Source organism: Maniola jurtina, chromosome 22 (assembly GCF_905333055.1).
Source record: "Maniola jurtina chromosome 22, ilManJurt1.1, whole genome shotgun sequence".
Lineage (NCBI taxonomy): Eukaryota > Metazoa > Arthropoda > Insecta > Lepidoptera > Nymphalidae > Maniola > Maniola jurtina.
The window spans coordinates 8711085-8730459 of record NC_060050.1 but is presented as its reverse complement, the minus strand read 5'-3'; the positions used below and the strand labels follow the sequence as shown (position 1 = coordinate 8730459).

General features: G+C 36.6%; 1 protein-coding gene and 1 non-coding gene across 3 annotated transcripts in view; both read right to left on the bottom strand.

The window, feature by feature from the left end:
* The window catches only part of LOC123876988 (atrial natriuretic peptide receptor 1), a 167112-nt gene that overhangs the window by 106507 nt on the left and 41230 nt on the right, over positions 1-19375 (bottom strand). The window contains exons 4-5 of one of the 2 annotated variants that reach the window (XM_045923460.1): positions 9611-9794; positions 257-462 (exon numbers count right to left, since the gene is read on the bottom strand). In XM_045923460.1, coding sequence (XP_045779416.1) covers positions 257-462; positions 9611-9794 — 390 coding nt within the window. Of the gene's footprint in view, positions 1-256; positions 463-9610; positions 9795-19375 lie in introns of those variants that run through there. The other variant, XM_045923463.1, reaches the window with a different exon arrangement.
* LOC123877139 lies at positions 17330-17436 on the bottom strand. The gene has a single exon (XR_006798509.1). It is a non-coding gene; the product is annotated as a U6 spliceosomal RNA (small nuclear RNA).

The following is a 19375-nucleotide window of genomic DNA, read 5'->3' as shown; positions in this document are numbered from 1 at the left end:
AGATTACAGTTTGATGGATAATAATTTTAATTTGATTTGAATACATATTATTAGCTTAATTCTTCCATCATAATATTATTTCATGGTTAGGACATCAGAAATGATCTACGGTTAAAACAATAATAAAGTCGTTATAATTTATTTTTTTAATTTATTCATTATGTACCTCAACATTAAAATAATAAATACTTAGGTACTTACCTCATTATTATTGTTAGACATAGGCTAAATAAAAAAAAAATAACTAACCACTTACTTGTGTATTTATATCCGAGATAAAGCCTTAAGTTCTCAGTGTAGTTCAGGCCACCATCTGACGTGGTGTCCCAAGGGATGTAGATGATCTCTTCTATCTTCAGGAAGTTGGCGAGGGTTTTCATCACGAGGTGACAGGTGTATTTCCCGGCCACGTCGTTTTGCGCGTCGGGTTCGTTGATGAGCAGGAGTTGCCGCCATTCGAAACTAGATGGCGCAGAAAGAAAATGTATTAGTATAAAGCCACACTGTGTGGAAAAATCATTCGAAATACAAATCAGCTAATGAGACAGGTAACAATTTTCTTTTTCAAGGGATTTTCTGTAATAAAGTAAATTTATAGCATTTTATTAGTGGCCTAAAATTTTTCAATTAATAAGAACAGTAATATAATATTATGATGTCAGAAACCTTAATTAATTTACCGTTTGCTGGTTTAATAGCAATTTCAATATATTACTTATATAAAAAATAGGCGCATATATTTTATAAAAACTGTCATTTTGTATGGCACAACCAGCGTTCTTGTACCTATCTGTACTTATCCATACTAATATTATAAATGCGAAAGTGTGTCTGTCTGTCTGTCTGTCTGCTACCTTTTCATGGCCCAACAGTTTAACCGATACTGACGAAATTTGGTTCAGAGTTAGCTTATATCCCGGGGGCGGACATAGGCTACTTTTTATCCCGGAAAATCAAGGAGTTGCCACGGGATTCCCAAAGACCCATCGATTTGTACGTAATTTGGTACCAAGGTAGCTTGCGTCCATATAATTGACATAGGCAAATCCCGGAAAATTAAACAGTTCCCACGGGATCTTAATAAATCTAAATCCACGCGGACGAAGACGCGGGCATCCTCTAGCATATATATACATATATTTTATAAAAACTGCCATTTTGTATGGCACAGTCAGCGTTCTTGTGTACCTATACTCTATATACCTAGTTCTTTTCATTTCAGTTGCTATAATGTATAGGTCCCTACCTACCTACCTACTTAGTTAGAAGACCATCCATCACGATGGGCGTTAGAATAAACCCTCACTTACTTAATTAACGAAAGTCTATTACACTTAGTTATCCCTAACGTAATTATTAAGACTTGGGGTACTCAGTCAGACCAATTATATCCAATAGCCCGACAAAATTATAGAACCAAATAGTTAGTCGTCTAGGGATATGTATTAATTGCCTATTACTTCTTACATAACTAGATGATGCCCTCGAATTCGTTCATGTAAGTTTTGGTTCTTTAATAATCCCGTGGGACAGCTCCCAGATTTTCTGGGATAAGTCTATATCCGTCTGCGGGATAAACGCTATCTATCTCTTTACCGAGTATACCTACATTGCCCGCGTCTTGGTCGGGATTGATTTAGGTTGTTAAAAATACCGTGGGAACGCTTTGATTTTCCGGGATGAAAAGTAACCTATGTCCTTCCCCGGGATGCATCACGTACGCTATACTTGTACCGAAATTCATCAAAATCGGTTAAAAACAGCTGATGGGCCCTAAAAAGCTAGCAGACAGACTTGTTCAGAGTGTTGCAGAGGTTATAAATAAATAAAAATAAATAAATAGATAAAAAGGCCTTTTTATTTCTCATATTCCTTAATTAGTTTACCGAATTTAACCTTAAACACAAGTTAAAATCATACTTTCAAAACAAATATTAACAATTCCCATTTTTGAAAAATTAAATATAACAAATTATTATCTTGTAATGTTCCCTAGTGCTTCTATAAATAATGTATCAGGGGGCACGGCAGTGCCCCCGCCAAGACGAGCCAAACGGCGGCCGGGGCGCTACGTACCTTTTTCTCGAAGTGTTTCGCCGTATTTTCGACCCGTCATAACTTCGGTCTGGATGACGTTAGAAAGCTGAAATTTTCAATATAAGGTGTCCTCAGCAAATTTACCAAATATACCAAGTATCAAATATCTAGCTTTTATAGTTACAGATTTATTGATACCTAAAATACGCCGATTTCGTCCCTCACTGATGATCATCAAAACCTCTACTCAAAACCTCTAAGGTACTTCCCGAAGTCCTAGAAGACTGAAATTTGGTATGTAGACTAGAAATTGCATACAAACTACAGGAAAATTAAGAAATTGGAAATTGCCCCCCCTCTACGCCTCTTATGGGAAAAGCAAATCTGTAAATTCTGTCGCTAGAATGCTGATATTTTCAGGATAAGATGTCCTTAGCAAATTTATTAAACACACTGAGTATCAATTGTCTAGCTTTTATAGTTTCAGATTTATTGACAGTCAAAACTTCTAGTCTGTAATTCTAGGGTACTTCCCGAAGTGCTAGAAGACTGAAATTTGTTACGTAGACTAGAAATTGCATACAAACTACAGGAAAATTAAGAAATTGGAAATTGCCCCCCCTCTACGCCTCTTATGAGAAAAGCAAATCTGTAAATTCTGTCGCTAGAATGCTGATATTTTCAGGATAAGATGTCCTTGGCAGATTTATTAAACGCACTGAGTATCAATTGTCTAGCTTTTATAGTTTCAGATTTATTGACAGTCAAAACTTCTAGTCTGTAATTCTAGGGTACTTCCCGAAGTGCTAGAAGACTGAAATTTGGTATGTAGACTAGAAATTGCATACAAATTACAGGAAAATTAAGAAATTGAAAATTTCCCCCCCTCTACGCCTGTTATGGGGGAAGCAAATCTGTAAATTCTGTCGCTACAATGCTGATATTTTCAGGATAAGATGTCCTTGGCAGATTTATTAAACGCATTGACTATCAATTGTCTAACTTTTATAGTTTCAGATTTATTGACAGTCAAAACTTCTAGTCACAAATTCTAGGGTACTTTCTGAAGTCCTAGAAGACTGAAATTTGGCATTAAGTAGGAATTTCAACAATTATGAACAACAGATAAATTTAGAAATCGGGTCCCCCTTCATCCCCTCGTATATGAGATGCATATCTGTAAAATCTGTTACTCGAATACTAAAGTTTTCAAGATAAGATGTCCGTGGCAGATTTATCAAACGTACCAAGTATCAGGGGGCACGGCAGTGCCCCCGCCAAGACGAGCCAAACGGCGGCCGGGGCGCTACGTACCTTTTTCTCGAAGTGTTTCGCCGTATTTTCGACTCGTCATAACTTCGGTCTGGATGACGCTAGAAAGCTGAAATTTTCAGTATAAGGTGTCCTCAGCAAATTTACCAAATATACCAAGTATCAAGTATCTAGCTTTTATGGTTACAGATATATTGATACCTAAAATACGCCGTTTTCGTCCCTCACTGATGATCATCAAAACCTCTACTCAAAACCTCTAAGGTACTTCCCGAAGTCCTAGAAGACTGAAATTTGGTATGTAGACTAGAAATTGCATACAAACTACAGGAAAATTAAGAAATTGGAAATTCCCCCCCTCTACGCCTCTTATGGGTAAAGCAAATCTGTAAATTCTGTCGCTAGAACGCTGATATTTTCAGAATAAGATGTCCGTGGCAGATGTATTAAACGCATTGAGTATCAATTGTCTAGCTTTTATAGTTTCAGATTTATTGACAGTCAAAACTTCTAGTCTGTAATTTTAGGGTACTTCCCAAAGTCCTAGAAGACTGAAATTTGGTATGTGGACTAGAAATTGCATACAAACTACAGGAAAATTAAGAAATTGGAAATTCCCCCCCTCTACGCCTCTTATGAGAAAAGCAAATCTGTAAATTCTGTCGCTAAAATGCTGATATTTTCAGGATAAGATGTCCGTGGCAGATATATTAAACGCATTGAGTATCAATTGTCTAGCTTTTATAGTTTCAGATTTATCGACATTCAAAACCTCTAGTCACAAATTCTAGGGTACTTTCTGAAGTCCTAGAAGACTGAAATTTGGCATTAAGTAGGAATTTCAAGAATTATGAACAACAGATAAATTAAGAAATCGGGTCCCCCTTCATCCCCTCGTATATGAGATGCATATCTGTAGAATCTGTTGCTCGAATACTAAAGTTTTCAGGATAAGATGTCCGTGGCAGATTTATCAAACGTACCAACTATCTGTGTTTCCTGAAGTCCTAAAAGACTGAAATTTGGTATATCTGCTTCAAAATTGAGTTGCAAGATTCCACCCGAACAAACATAGTTACATACGAGTACATTGCAAGTTTAATAAAAGCTTTAAAAAAAGAGGTAACGATAGAGTGGGCCATGAAAATGATGAACCTACAAGAAATAAATAAAAAAAAAATCTAAGGCACCTGTCAAAAAGAAATGAAATCCCACCAAAAACATTTCATGTAAAATGTTGCCAAGACTCACAAGTTCATAATGTTTTCACTGTTAAAAAGTTATGAGATCTCTAGTAGAGCCAAGCCCCTAGCTGAGCTTAGATTTGTGCTGGCCATGGGAGCTATCCCAAGTCCAAAGTATATAGCTTTTAAATGCTCTTGACTATATCACATTTATAACAATAAATAACAAATAACTCTACTTACAAGCTCTAATTCTACAAACCCTAAATCTTGGTTAAAAAAGTACGGCTTGGCCGTTTAATGTTCGTAAAACTATAAAATGACAACATATTTTAAGGCCATTAGGAATAGTTTGTTCGACAATTACTAATTTGTATTTTGTACTTCGTGATGGAACTGTAAACGGCCAAGGCGTATTTTTTAACCAAGATGTAGGGCTTGTAGAATCAGAGCTTGTAAGTAGAGTTATTTGTTATTTATTGTTATAAATGTGATATAGTCAAGAGCATTTAAAAGCTATATACTTTGGACTTGGGATAGCTCCCATGGCCAGCACAAATCTAAGCTCAGCTAGGGGCTTGGCTCTACTAGAGATCTCATAACTTTTTAACAGTGAAAACATTATGAACTTGTGAGTCTTGGCAACATTTTACATGAAATGTTTTTGGTGGGATCTGTGTTTCCTGAAGTCCTAAAAGACTGAAGTTTGGTATATCTGCTTCAAAATTGAGTTGCAAGATTCCACCCGAACAAACATATTTACATACGAGTACATTGCAAGTTGAATAAAAGCTTTTAAAAAAAGAGGTAACGATAGAGAGTGGGCCATGTAAATGATGTACCTACAAGAAATAGATCCAAAAAAAATCTAGGGCACCTGCCAAAAAGAAATGAAATCCCACCAAAAACATTTCATGTAAAAAGGTAGCCAAGACTCACAAGTTCATAATGTTTTCACTGTTAAAAAGTTATGAGATCTCTAGTAGAGCCAAGCCCCTAGCTGAGCTTAGATTTGTGCTGGCCATGGGAGCTATCCCAAGTCCAAAGTATATAGCTTTTAAATGTTCTTGACTATATGACATTTATAACAATAAATAACAAATCACTCTACTTACAAGCTCTGATTCTACAAACCCTATATCTTGGTAAAAAAGTACGGCTTGGCCGTTTACAGTTCGTGGATTTTTTATCTGAAATAACATTTAAGCCCGGAATAGCTTCTGCGACCATCACGAAGTACAATACAAATTAGTAATTGTCGAACAAACTATTCCTTATGGCCTTAAAATATGTTATGTCATGTATTAGTTTTACGAACATTAAACGGCCAAGCCGTCCTTTTTTACCAAGATGTAGGGGTTGTAGAATCAGAGCTTGTAAGTAGAGTGATTTGTTATTTATTGTTATAAATGTCATATAGTCAAGAACATTTAAAAGCTATATACTTTGGACTTGGGATAGCTCCCATGGCCAGCACAAATCTAAGCTCAGCTAGGGGCTTGGCTCTACTAGAGATCTCATAACTTTTTAACAGTGAAAACATTATGAACTTGTGAGTCTTGGCTACCTTTTTACATGAAATGTTTTTGGTGGGATATATTATTTATGGAAGCACTATACCCAAAATCTTTTAATGGACGGAATGATAAGCAACAATACTAAACCTTAGTGGTTTTTTTTTTTTGTTGTGTTAAAAGCATTTGTAAAACGTTCAATATTTGATAGTTAATAAAAAAAAAAAAAAAAAAGTTACATAGTAGATTAGTTTTGTTAGTTATTACATTTCCCTTATTTTCCTAAGTTAGTATGGTTAGTAAGTGAACAATTTTTGTTATGAAACATGAGCCCCTTCGCGGGTATAGGCCTCCTCCAACCTCTTCCACTTCTCCCTGTCCTTGCCAAGGTACAGCCAGTTCTTCCCTGCAGTTTGAATTATCTCATCAGCCCACCGTTTGTATGGCCTTCCAACATCCCTTTTTCCGATTGGTCTTTTCCATTGCGTGGTTTGTATTGTCCAACTGTTGTCTATATACCGTGAGACGTGTCCAGCTGGACACATTGCAGAGGTTATGAATAGGTAAATGTATATAAAAACGCACATTACTGCGATAAGTTAAATATGCGTGCCCGGGATCAAAGCCCGGACCCCCCAAAAAGGAGGCTGACATTTTAACCACTAGGTATACACACACCGCTTGTTTGAATATTAAAATGCAATTTTGTTTAATGAATTTCAAATTTATCCCTGATAATTTGCAAGGGCCTCATTACGTCAAAAGATGCAGGATCTCCCGTATTCCCACGGGAAATCATAAAAGGCACTTAATAATTCACATTCCTTAAACCGCAGGTAGGTATATCAACAATGTATTGTTCCCTAATGTATTCATACTAGCTGATAAGATAAAGTTGAAAACTAAAACCCAACTTCGATCATCTTTGTAAACGCTGAAATATTAATCGTTTTTCTGTCGCTTGGTATATTATAATGTTATAAGTACCTAAGTACATTTATAGTCATGTACTCAAAATTTTCTCCTATTTCATATTTTGATACCCCACTCGATACAATAAAATAAATATAAATAAAATAAAAAATAATAAAGCAAAAAAAATTTTTGGTGACCCCACTTTTTTTATAATATAATATAGCTTATGTCACCCTTTATAACGAATCAATTGACACCTCATTCATCAAAATCGGTCTAGTAGTTTAGGCGCTACGGTGGAACACACAGAATCTGGATACAAACATACATACACACATAGACTGCTATTTAATCATAACCCTTCCTTTTAGCTTTGCCGTAGTCGGCTAAAAAGACATACATTTACCCCACCGAAAAACAAGTTGAGTTATAAACGAGAAAATGGTTGCGAGCAACGAAAAGCGAGTGTGTAGTTGGAATAGTTCTCTCGCTGGGCCATGAGCGAGTGTGCGAGTGTGACGGCAGCTTACCCTACCGGTCTCTCGGAAAATATTTTCATTGACAATAATATTACCTTTCAAGTCACGGAGCTAACTAGGCCTAAGTACCTACCGACATGAGTCCAACACGTAGAGGTTTTACGAGACGGTTAATTTAAACTGTAAGATAAGATGAATACAAACGGATGTTATCTTTCAGTAATTGAAAATAATAAAATTAATATTATGGTGAAAATTACAAGTCGCTTTAGGCGCGGGCGAAGTCGCGGGATAACCTATAATTTTATTAAATATAATAATAATATAACTCAGATCACACTAATATTATAAAGGCGAGAATTTGTGTGTATGTGTGTGTGTGTGTATGTTTGTTACTCCTTCACGCAAAAACCACTGGACGGATTCGGCTGAAATTCGTAATGGAGATAGATAATATCCTGGATTAGCACATAGGCTACTTTTTATCCCGGATAACTAAAGAGTTCCCACGGGATTCCTAAAAACCTATCCGCTTAACCAATGCGTCCATGTTATTGTCATAGATAACTTTTTATCCTGGAAAATCAAACAGTTCCCACGGTATCTTTAATAACCTTGATAGAAAAATAACGTTATAAAAATTATGAAAACTATTTACTATTACCTATTTCTGTTAAGTTACGATTCGGAATGACAAGGTGGCGGATATTAGGCATTGGATTATTCTTGGTGGTTTCAAACAGGTAGAGCCACCATTGGTCTTAAAACACAGAATAATATAATAATACTATGTTAAAGGCAAAAACAATGAAACACGGTAGAGTAAAAAGGATAATCCAATATCCCCAATAATGTAATATTGTCAACATTACTTTGATATTACCCATGATATAGAAATAAAAGGTTTCTTTTATCCTCTAAAATGAGATCGCGGAATGGTAATAAGATCTATAGAAAAGAAAGATAAAATCTAATGAATGTTTTCTTTACGACCCCGGCATAACAATGATTGAATTGAATGAAAATTTGGGTTATTTACTAGCATTTAGTATTTTTTCTTGTAGCATCGGATATTTTTTGTTTCAGAACCTTACCTATTTTATTTTATAAAAATACCTTATTTCTCTGCTTTGTATATTCAGCTGGCAAAACTGGAGCATATTTATCTACACATAACTATTCAAATACTATATAAACCAATATATATAAACCAATATTTCAGACAAAAAAAAATGATTTGGCAAACTTCTGCAAGATATTAGCTGGTATTAGTATACGCTCAATATTACTTTAGGTATGCTCTATCAAGTAAGGTAGGTTAAGCTCGAAATAGAGTTATCTTTGATATCTTGTAAATACTTAAATGATTGAATTTTGTCAAAGATGTAAAATGTAATGTAACAAGGCTATGTAGATGCCAGTGTAACAAACAAGGCCTCAAAAAGCTTACGAAAATATCGCGTGAAAGCCTTCTACGGGCGCGTAAAATAAAGCCGACAATTCCTTGATATATTACACCTGTTTGTTCGCTTATATCCACACTTAGGCAAGAAAACATTTTAAAATGCCTGCTTGAACGATTAAGTTATATGTACCACTAGATGAATCCCGCGACTTCGTTCGCGTGGATTTAGCTTTTATAAAATCCGGTGAAAATTCTTTGATCTTTTGGGATAAAAAGTAACCTATGCCACTCTCCAGGTATTCAATTATACATAAGCAAAAAATCTCATCGCTCGCATCAACATGCGGAAATCGTCGATGCATGTCTACTTCGACTCCACAAAGTCGAAACTGAAGCCACCGGTGGACAAGATAGGGGTGCCCTTATTGCCGAGAAACTTGGCTATGCGGGCCACGGATGATTCAATCAATCAATCAGCCTGTTTGCGTCCACTGCTGGACATAGGCCTTCCCAAGAGCGCGCCACCACACACAGTCCTCCGCTTTTCTCATCCACCCACTTCCCACTACCCTCTTAAGGTCGTTGGTCCAGCGGATTGGTGGTCGTCTCACACTGCGCTTGCTGATACGCGATTCATTCCAGAGCACGTCTGCATTAGCGGCCATCGGTTCTGCGACAGACATGTCTTACCCACCACTTCAACTGACTAATTCGATGAGCTATGTCGGTCACTTTGGTTTAACAGTATTTTAGTAGGTATGAGTCAATCACCCCCACTAAATTATACAAGAACTGTATACTTACTGTCGCATAACATCGATGAGGAAATACGCCAGATCCTTGAACCCCACGGGACCAGCTCGCACCATCATGTAGAACTCGTCGTCGCATGTCTGCTTCGACTCCACAAAGTCGAAGCTGAAGCCGCCAGTGGTCAGGATTGGTGTGCCAGTGCTTCCGAGGAACTTGGCTATTCGGGCCACGGAAGCTGGAAAGAAAGGGCATAACTTAAGATCGTCTTTATAGCCTCACTAGCCGTGACTGGGTCGTTTTTCTGGCGGGAGGCTTCGGCCGTGGCTAGTTACCATCGTACCGGCAAAGCCGTGCCGTGGTAGCTATGGCACAGACGTACAGACGTACGTCCTTTAACAAAGACGTTTAAAATTTTTCGTCTAACTTTTAAACTATATAGTGTAATTATTTTATATTTTCTTCTGAATAGTATTACATTTAAAAATCACGTCATGTATTCCTATACACAAAAGTCGCGGCAATCTCCTGGTTCCTGCCAAACACCCTTAAATTAATAAACTTTAATAGTTTATTAAAGTTTAAGTGGCAGGGGTGTCTGTGTTTGACAGATTTTTAATACGAAAACTGTCCAAACGTCATTTAACATTACTTGTTTTAAACATGGAAACCTACTTAACTTTTATTACAGAGAATTAATTAAGGACCGTTTTGTGAGGCCAACAAGGCTTGTTGCCTTTTCGTGTAATTGTGTTGACTTAGCAATCAACACCGCGCGTCGTAAGCAGGTTCATGTTTCTAATTGGACGGACGGAATATTTTGCTCGATTAGGTAGAGTTAGAACTACGTACCTTCCTTAATTATGATTAATAATAATAATCATTAACTACATAAATATTGCTTTAACAATAAAACCGCCTTTACACCCTCGTGTATAGTTTTTTCTGTGTGTTTTGTATGTTCTTAGGGTTCCGAACCTCAAAAGGAAAAACGGAACCCTTATAGGATCACTTTGTTGTCTGTCTGTCCGTCTATCCATCTGTAGGGTCTGTCAAGAAAACCTTCCCGCTGACCTAGAATCATGTTAAGCAGGTAGGTAAGTCTTATAGCACAAGTAAAGGAAAAAATCCGAAAACCGTGAATTTGTGGTTACATCAAAAACAACAAAAAAGTTACAAAAAAAAAAAAACAAAAAAAATTATTATACGAGTCTCAATCTCCACAGGGCGATACTATCGCCGACGATATAGTAGGTCGGACTCGTTACGATTTTCTCGCCCGTAAAGATGGCATCTAAGGTTATAATCTATAGAGCGCACTTTGACTTTGCTTAGACTTAAGTTTCAGTTGAAAAGAGACAAAATACCAGACGTATAACGCTGTTTCATGTTAACAATGTCTTAAGTCTGAGCAAAATCAAAGTGCGATCTATAGATCTCAGCCTAAGACTTGGTAAATCTTAGGTTTTACTGCAAAATCCTGGGGTTTACCGTAGTTTGCGCTTTTACAGTAGCACAGGAGATAATTTATAATAGATTTATTTTCTTACTGAGCCCATTCAGTTTATTTTACTAACTCTGTTCCTCTGAGCTGTTTGTAAAGTAAACTAGATTGAAATTTTGAAGTTTGTTAAATCAGGGCTATGTTAACAAGATTATTTTGGGTAAGTAAATACGGCGGTGTTATCGGGGATTTCAGTCCCTCAGGTTATAGAGCCTAATTATATTGTAGATATTTTGTCAACTTAGATTTCTTTTATTTCTTTGAAGCCACATGACTTTTGGTACATACGTTAGATAGTTTGCATCCCATAGGCTAAGTAATTTTTGACCCGTTAAATCAAAGAGATTCCATAGAGTTTTCTAAAACTGAAATCCATGCAGATAAAGTCGTAGGCATCATCTAGCTTATGGTCTTTGGTCTGATCCGCTAAGCGGCTTCGGCCGTGGTCAGTAACCGCCTTACCAGCAAAAACCGCTCCGCCAAGCGATTAGCGTTCTCGTACGATGCCTCGTACAATTAGATTAGATTTCACAGTAAGTCGGCTTCTATCTACTGGAGGAACTTAACAGGGCTCTCTCCGTCACTCGTTTCATACAATCGTAGTTCCAATTTCATTTGAATATTAAGCAACCAAAGTCCATGAAATTTTGCAGACATATTCTAGAAACTAATATCTGTGTCTTTGGTGTTTTAGATTTTTCTAAAAATATGTAGTTTTAAAATTACAGGGGCTCAAAGATTTGTATGAAATTTTTTAAGACCGCGTAACTTTGAAACCGAATATTTTAACAGAAATCTGGAAAACCACAGACATAGATATTAGTTTCTAGAATATGTCTGCAAAATTTCATGGACTTTGGTTGCTTAATATTCAAATGAAATTGGAACTACGATTGTATGAAACGGACTCTTAAATCTCTGGTTTTTATGTCGCATCGTACCGAAACGCCAAATCGCTTGGCAGCGCGAATTCGCGCATCGTCAAAATGGTGATGCAACAGTCTTCAATATTTACGATCGTTTACGCAAACCGCAAGATACGTTACATACTGAAATCTGTTTAATTTCCCGAGCTATCCATACCTAAATCATTATTGACGTGTTAATGATTTAGGTGGGATCTCAAATCCCACTCAAACACAAGGTCTTTGTGTGTAAAGTGTGGAGCTGGCTTCATCTATACTAATATTATAAAGAGGAAACCTTTGTATTTTTGTATGTTTGTATTGAATAGGCTCAAAAACTACTGGACCGATTTCAAAATTTCTTTTACCATTACTTAGAGGGATTCTTCCGAATCCGTATAGGCTATATTTTATCCCGGAAAATAGAAAAAATAAATGTCCACCCGTGCGAAGCCGGGGAGGGTCGCTAGTGTATATATATATTGGCTTATCATACATGGATCATGTGGATTATTTCCACACTACCGTGCTTAAACGATGCACATCTCTGGTGCATCGTTTTACGTATGTAAGGGCTAGTCCCAATGACATCCTGAGGACATTCTTTGACAGGTTTGATCGTGAGTACCTGAACCATTGTCATATGGTGCATGTGCTGACCAATCAGGCCTGTCTTCAGTTATAGTTAGATATGGTTTTAGGATTAGATAAAATAGTTTTACATCACACTAATATTATAAAAGCGAAAGTTTGTATGTGTGTGTGTGTATGTTTGTTACTCCTTCACACAAAAACTACTGGACGGATTGGGCTGAAGAATGGAGATAGATTATACTCAGGATTAGCACATAGGCTACTTTTTATCCCGGAAAATCAAAGAGTTCCCACGGGATTTTTAAAAAACCACATCCACGCGAACGAAGTCGCGGGCATCAGCTAGTTACTAATATTAGTTTTAAGGTGTTGGAAAAAAAAAAGGTTTCGGATACCTAGTTTGAAGCCCGTTTTAAACCGTGCACTCGGTGCAATCATTCTGCGTTGAAACTTTCTCAGAATCTAAGGTTTGTTGTTCATTGATTTTGCAAAAGCACGTCTTTGATGAAACTAGTTTCTCGTAATTAACGCAAGAGGGTTTCAATACACTAATCGCTAAAGACGCGTTTGAAACGCTTCACTGATTAGTTACTTTGAAACCGTGTTTGCCATGGCGATAGAAACAAGTCTGTTTCTATGGTATTTGCAGTAATAGCGTCTCGGATTGTATAGTAATAAAATTATGTGATGTTGTATAGTGAATTTTAAAGAAAATAATTTTAAAAAATTTTGATTTTTCGAAATTTACTTTAGAATAGCTTTCATTTAGATATATTTTGGTTGACTATTTCCGCAAAGTTTCGTTCACTCTGACAAAGCTTTAGAGCACTCAACTGGGGGAAAACTTTTAAATGCATTGAAAAAGTTAGTTCATAATATTATGTGGTCGGGCTTTGTTGACCTCTCGCTGTAGTCTTGTAAGTGGGAGGTCCCGGGTTTGACGCCCAACATGGGCAATTTGAGGATTCATACTTAATTTCTAAAATTATTATCAGTAGCGGTGATAGCCTAGTGGTGAGAGTTAGTTTTTAACCCCCGACTCAAAAAGAGGGGTGTTATAAGTTTGACGTGTGTATCTGTCTGTGGCATCGTAGCTCCTAAAATAATGAACCGATTTTAATTTAGTTTGTTTTTGTTTGAAAGGTGGCTTGATTGAGAGTGTTCTTAGCTATAATCCAAGAAAATCGGTTCAACCGTTTGAAAGTTATCAGCTCTTTTCTAGTTACTGTAACCTTCACTTGTCGGGGGTGTTATAAATTTTTAATTTACACTTGTTATTATGGACTCCTTCACCGACTAACTACAGTGTATTTAATGTTTAAAGTATATAACTAGTATTTGATAAGAATGCTAGGTTAATGTGAGTTGTTTATAGATTAGTAAAGTATTATAATATATTATTAGAGTAAATATTACCTATAGTCTATAGATAAAGGCCCGTGCCTTTAGTAAGTAGGTAATCTTTTATGAGCACTAACCCGCCAACAAACTGCTGTGCAGTTCGGCGAGTTATAAATTATAAGGAATTCTTGTGCATTATCATAAGTAAATTAAAAAAAAAACCGGTCAAGTGCGAGTCCGACTCGCGCACTGAAGGTTCCGTACTCGGGTGTTTTTTCCAACATTTTGCACGATAAATCAAAAACTATCATACATAAAAATAAATAAAAATCTGTTTTAGAATATACAAGTAAAGCCCTTTCATATGATACCCCACTGGCCACTTGGTATAGCACAGTTATATCTTACTTTAAAAATTGAAACACATTATAATTTTTTTTCTGTGATGTAACCACAAATTCACGGTTTTCAGATTTATTCCTGTACTTGTGCTATAAGACCTACCTACCTGCCAAATTTCCTGATTCTAAGTCAATGGGAAGTACCCTATGGGTTTCTTGACAGACACGACGGACGGACGGACAGACAGAGAGACAACAAAGTGATCCTATAAGTTAGTTATACGTTTTTCTTTTGAGGTACGGAACCCTAAAAAAAAGAGTCAACCTCCTAATCGGAAGCCCGGAGTTCGATCCCGAGCTTGCACTTCTAACTTTTCGGAGTTATGACGGAGGACGAAGAGATTTACAAAAGTTTTTTAATAAACGCCTTAACATCTGGACCTGAAGTTGATTTCCTTTACGAAAGTTCTTTTCTAAATTGCCTTAGGTTTCATTCTTGGAAAACTCTCTCAAAAGACACTTGGCGCTCTGTCCAACAAGAACTTTACACTCATTTGAAAAATATTTTTACTAACTCTAGGTCCCGGCTTCGTTTGGGTCAAATAATCTAAAAATCCTTTCATATACTTACAAGAATTTTATTGAGGACTCGTTAGTCATTGATAACAAGAAATCAATAACCAATCAAGTGCAAACCGGACTCATACACAAAAGTTTCCGTTTAATTCAATTTGTTTATGATGTAACCACAAATTCACGGTTTTTGATTGTTTCCCTTTACTTGTGCTAATGAAAATGTATTATGAGTGTTTTATAGTAGGTAGCTAGTATTCGTAATTAGTAAATTTGTCGTAAGTAGTAAGTGACTTACGTGAGTAAATTAGTAATTAGTAAAGTCGTAAGTTAATCACGTAAGCTACTTACGTGAGTAAAACTTACAGGTGTAACCGTGTCCTAAGTAAAGTGTGATCATAAATTACTTAGGAGCCGACCTGTACCTATAATTTCCGCGTCCGTCCGCAATATCACACACCATGGGAAGCCAGTAATGATATTATCAATATAATTTGCATAATATTAATTTTCCGCATTATAATGCAAACTTGTTTTCGGATATTAAACTCTGGGGGATAGGCAAAGTTTGGGCGAATCAGACTCACCCGTACAAAGTTGTAACTTAGCGCCAGATGGTTCAAAACATTTGAATTTTGATTTCATGTTTCTGACCGTGTTTTACTTTCACGGTATTTATTGATGGTTTACGACGGACTGATTATTATTGTTTATTATTGATGGTTATATTCGAAATCGGCCAATTGTTGAATTTGTAAGTTTTTTTTTTAATTTTTAGACTCGTTGGCTGCGATCAGACCTGCTGGTAAGTGATCATGCAGTGATGTTGATAGTGATGATGAAGTGATGATGACAGTGCAAGATGCATGCCTATATTAAAAGTGGAGGAGGAAACTAAAGCCGGAAAGGCGATTCATGTCCTAGCGGTTTGAATTAGAATCGAGGAAGCAGATCGCTTCGTACGTGTCCGTGAAATTTCGACTACGTACGGCTGCAGACTTTGACGATACCTCGCAGTATAGTAGTAGAAGGGTAAAGGATAAACCGGGTCGAACAGTTCTTGGGCACATTTTCCGAAATATATACTGATAGACAGGAAACTTTGCGCCAACGATGTACCAAACATTGTGGCCGAGAATCGACCATCGCTTAGTCACCAATGAGTCTTCTAACGTGACACACACCGAATCTAATGCATCAAGTTAGTACTTGACAGAGACATTCCATAAATGTATGTACCTATGTTTTTGTAAGCCTATTTTAATATATAAATACTTGTATATTATATAATATAACATAATATCTATTAAGAATATATTATATCTATCAAAAATACTGTCTATCTTTGCTGTACCTATTCTACTCCCTTTACAACCTCTCGCACTGCCAAGGGTCACTGGTAGAGATCTCTTATGGAGATAAGTGCTTCCCTGTCCACTTTTTTCCTTATTTTTATCTTTACTGTCTCAACTTTCTGATACAAACAAATATAAAATAAATGGATGCACGATCTAACTTGAACTTGGTACAAGGAAGAAGCCGTTCCGACCGGAAGTACCGCTTGACTTTGTTGAGGATGCCAAGTTTCCTGTCAGCAGTGCCTTATTACACAGTCTCATAGCGAACTCATTTGCCTATAAACTTGCATCTCAGCTAGCTTAATATCAAAGTCAGCAGATGCTGCGGTTTTCCTTTGTAAAGTCATAAACCTTATAATTAAAATTGCCGCACCGTTCTCACGTAGGTATGGGTGCATAAATATCATAATAGCAATATCAAAGGCATTATACCACATAGTAAGGATAGTATGGTATCAAATACTAATTGCTCATCTACTCAGTAGGTACATATAGCATAAATAAAGCTTGGAACAGCCGCAACGCGTGTCAGGACCATGTCTTAGAAGGTGTTATACTCGACAAGGAACTAATTGAAGGTTGAATGCGATATCTTACTGAAGTAAATATACTTATAATAAACTAGCTTATGCCCGCGACTTCGTCCGCGTGGACTACAAATTTCAAACTCCTATTTTACCCCCTTAGGGGGTGAATTTTCGAAAATCCTTTCATAGCGGATGTCTATGTCATAATAATTATTAGCTATCTGCATGCCAACCCGATCCATCCCGTAGTTTGAGCTGTGCGTTGATAGATCAGCCAGTCAGTCAGTCAGACATACATATAAACAATATATATTTTTAATATAGACAAGTCTAAATTAAAAATTAATAACACCCCCGACAAGTGAAGGTTACAGTAACTAGAAAAGAGCTGATATCTTTCAAACGGCTGAACCGATTTTCTTGGATTATAGCTAAGAACACTCTCGATCAAGCCAAGCCAACTTTCAAACAAAAAAAAAAACTAAATTAAAATCGGTTCATTAGTTTAGGAGCTACGATGCCACAGACAGATACACAGATACACATATCAAACTTATAACACCCCTCTTTTTGGGCCAGGGGTTAAAAAGAAATTAGTGGATATCTAGAGATTTTATAGAAAACTGGGCAAAAAATGTGGAACGCTTCACGATTTTGCGTGTCATCCTTGCGCAGGGGCCATGCTAATCTTCTCTGTATCGTTCCAATTTTAGTATATGTACTGCCGAAGCGAGTACAACGACTATACTAGTTTCCCTTTTTATATATCTCAATATAGAAAAAACTTCCATAGCGTGATTTAGAATTGATCCAATTTTTTTCTATAAAACATTGAATAATTTATACTTATTATTACTTTTTATTTTTTTGCACGCTTTTTATATACAAAAGCATTAAATAAAATTAATTTTATCAATAAAATAGTACAAAAATAACAATTTTGCTCGATTTCATATTTGCATGCAGTTAGTGCCATCTATGTATAGGTGAGGAAACTAAAATACTTCATAATATAGTGTGTCATTGCCTCGAGACCCGTGGTCCCCGCTGTGCCCATCAGCGGTCGTGTTTCATTACGATAATGAATAATGCATTCGTATTTAAAAGTCACTGCCATTTCAGCTGGCTAATTCGCTGACCTATGTCGGTCATCCTGGTATCTGATGTGCTTATTATAGGCATTTATTAACCCCCGACCCAAAAAGAGGGGTGTTATAAGTTTGACGTGTGTAATCGGTTCAGCCGTTTGAAAGTTATCAGCTCTTTTCTAGTTACTGTAAGCTTCACTTGTCGGGGTTATAAATTTTTAATTTATATCAAGTTACTAATTACTTTCGGGTTTTGGCTTTAATGACTGGCCTATTACACTTATATGTTATTTTATTTATTTGGGTACCAAAGCAAATTACGATACAATATTCATCATCGTGACTAACCCACTGCCGGCCCACTACTGTGCACGGGTCTCCTCTCAGAATTAGAATGGAAGTACCAACACAATAGCTATACACGGTGAAATTTTTGTGGTTTCATGGCCACCTTATTAAGTGCGGGGTGCGGGATTCAATCCCGGGCACGCACCTCTAACTATCTAACAATCAACGAATTAATATCACTTTTGCTTTAACAGTGAAGGAAAACATCGTCAGAAAACCTACGTGCTTTAGAGTCCTCCATAATGTTCTCAAACCCTTCTCATTCTGAGAAGAAACCCGTACTCAGTAGTGTGCCGGCGATGGGTTGATCAAATCCTTGCAGACGAAGTCGCGGGCACCAGCTATCACACTAATATTATAAAGGCGAAAGTTTGAGTGTATCTGTATGTGTGTGTGTGTATGTTTGTTACTCCTTCACGCAAAAACTGCTTGACAGATTTGGCTGAAATTTGGAATGGAGATAGATAATATGTATCATGGATTAAGCACATAGACTATTTTTTATCCCGGAAAATCAAAGAGTGCCCACGGGATTTCGGAAAACCTAAATCCACGCGGGCGAAGTCGCGGGCACCAGCTATTCTCAAATAAATGTGTCCTTTAACCATTTAACCACATCACAACTTGGTTGGAAACCTAATTGATATTAACGCGTGGAAATTTACTCCCCTCTTAAAAATAATGAGAGTAATAACAGCATTATTATAGAACATTAAGGTATGAAAGTCGAGTAGCTATTGCAAATTGAGGTAATAATAAATTCTGTTGATAAAATCCGAAGAAAATATAAAAAATAGACTTTTTGACGCGTCCCATCTTAGACCACATCATCACTTTCCATCAGGTGTGATTGTGGTCAAGCGCTTACCTATAGTGAATAAAAAAAAAAAAAAATATATATATATATACTTTAATTCGGGACTATAAAGTTAGGCGCAAACACAGTACATAGAATGAAAACCGATAAAACATAAAAGCTAATAAATTAAACTTAAAAACCTAAATAATTATCTAAAACATAACTTACTGAGCTTTCCATGCATTTCGGCCGAGACGACCACCGCTATTTCGTAGTTCTAATAAATAATAAACTTGTACTGCAAAGGCACGGTGATCCTCTGAGCCGAATTGCATGGAATTTCAATGAATCTTATATCTACTTATATTAAATCTAAAAATAAACAATTATAAAATCTAAATAATAGTAAAAAACAGAATGCGTGTCTGTGGCGCCAAACTG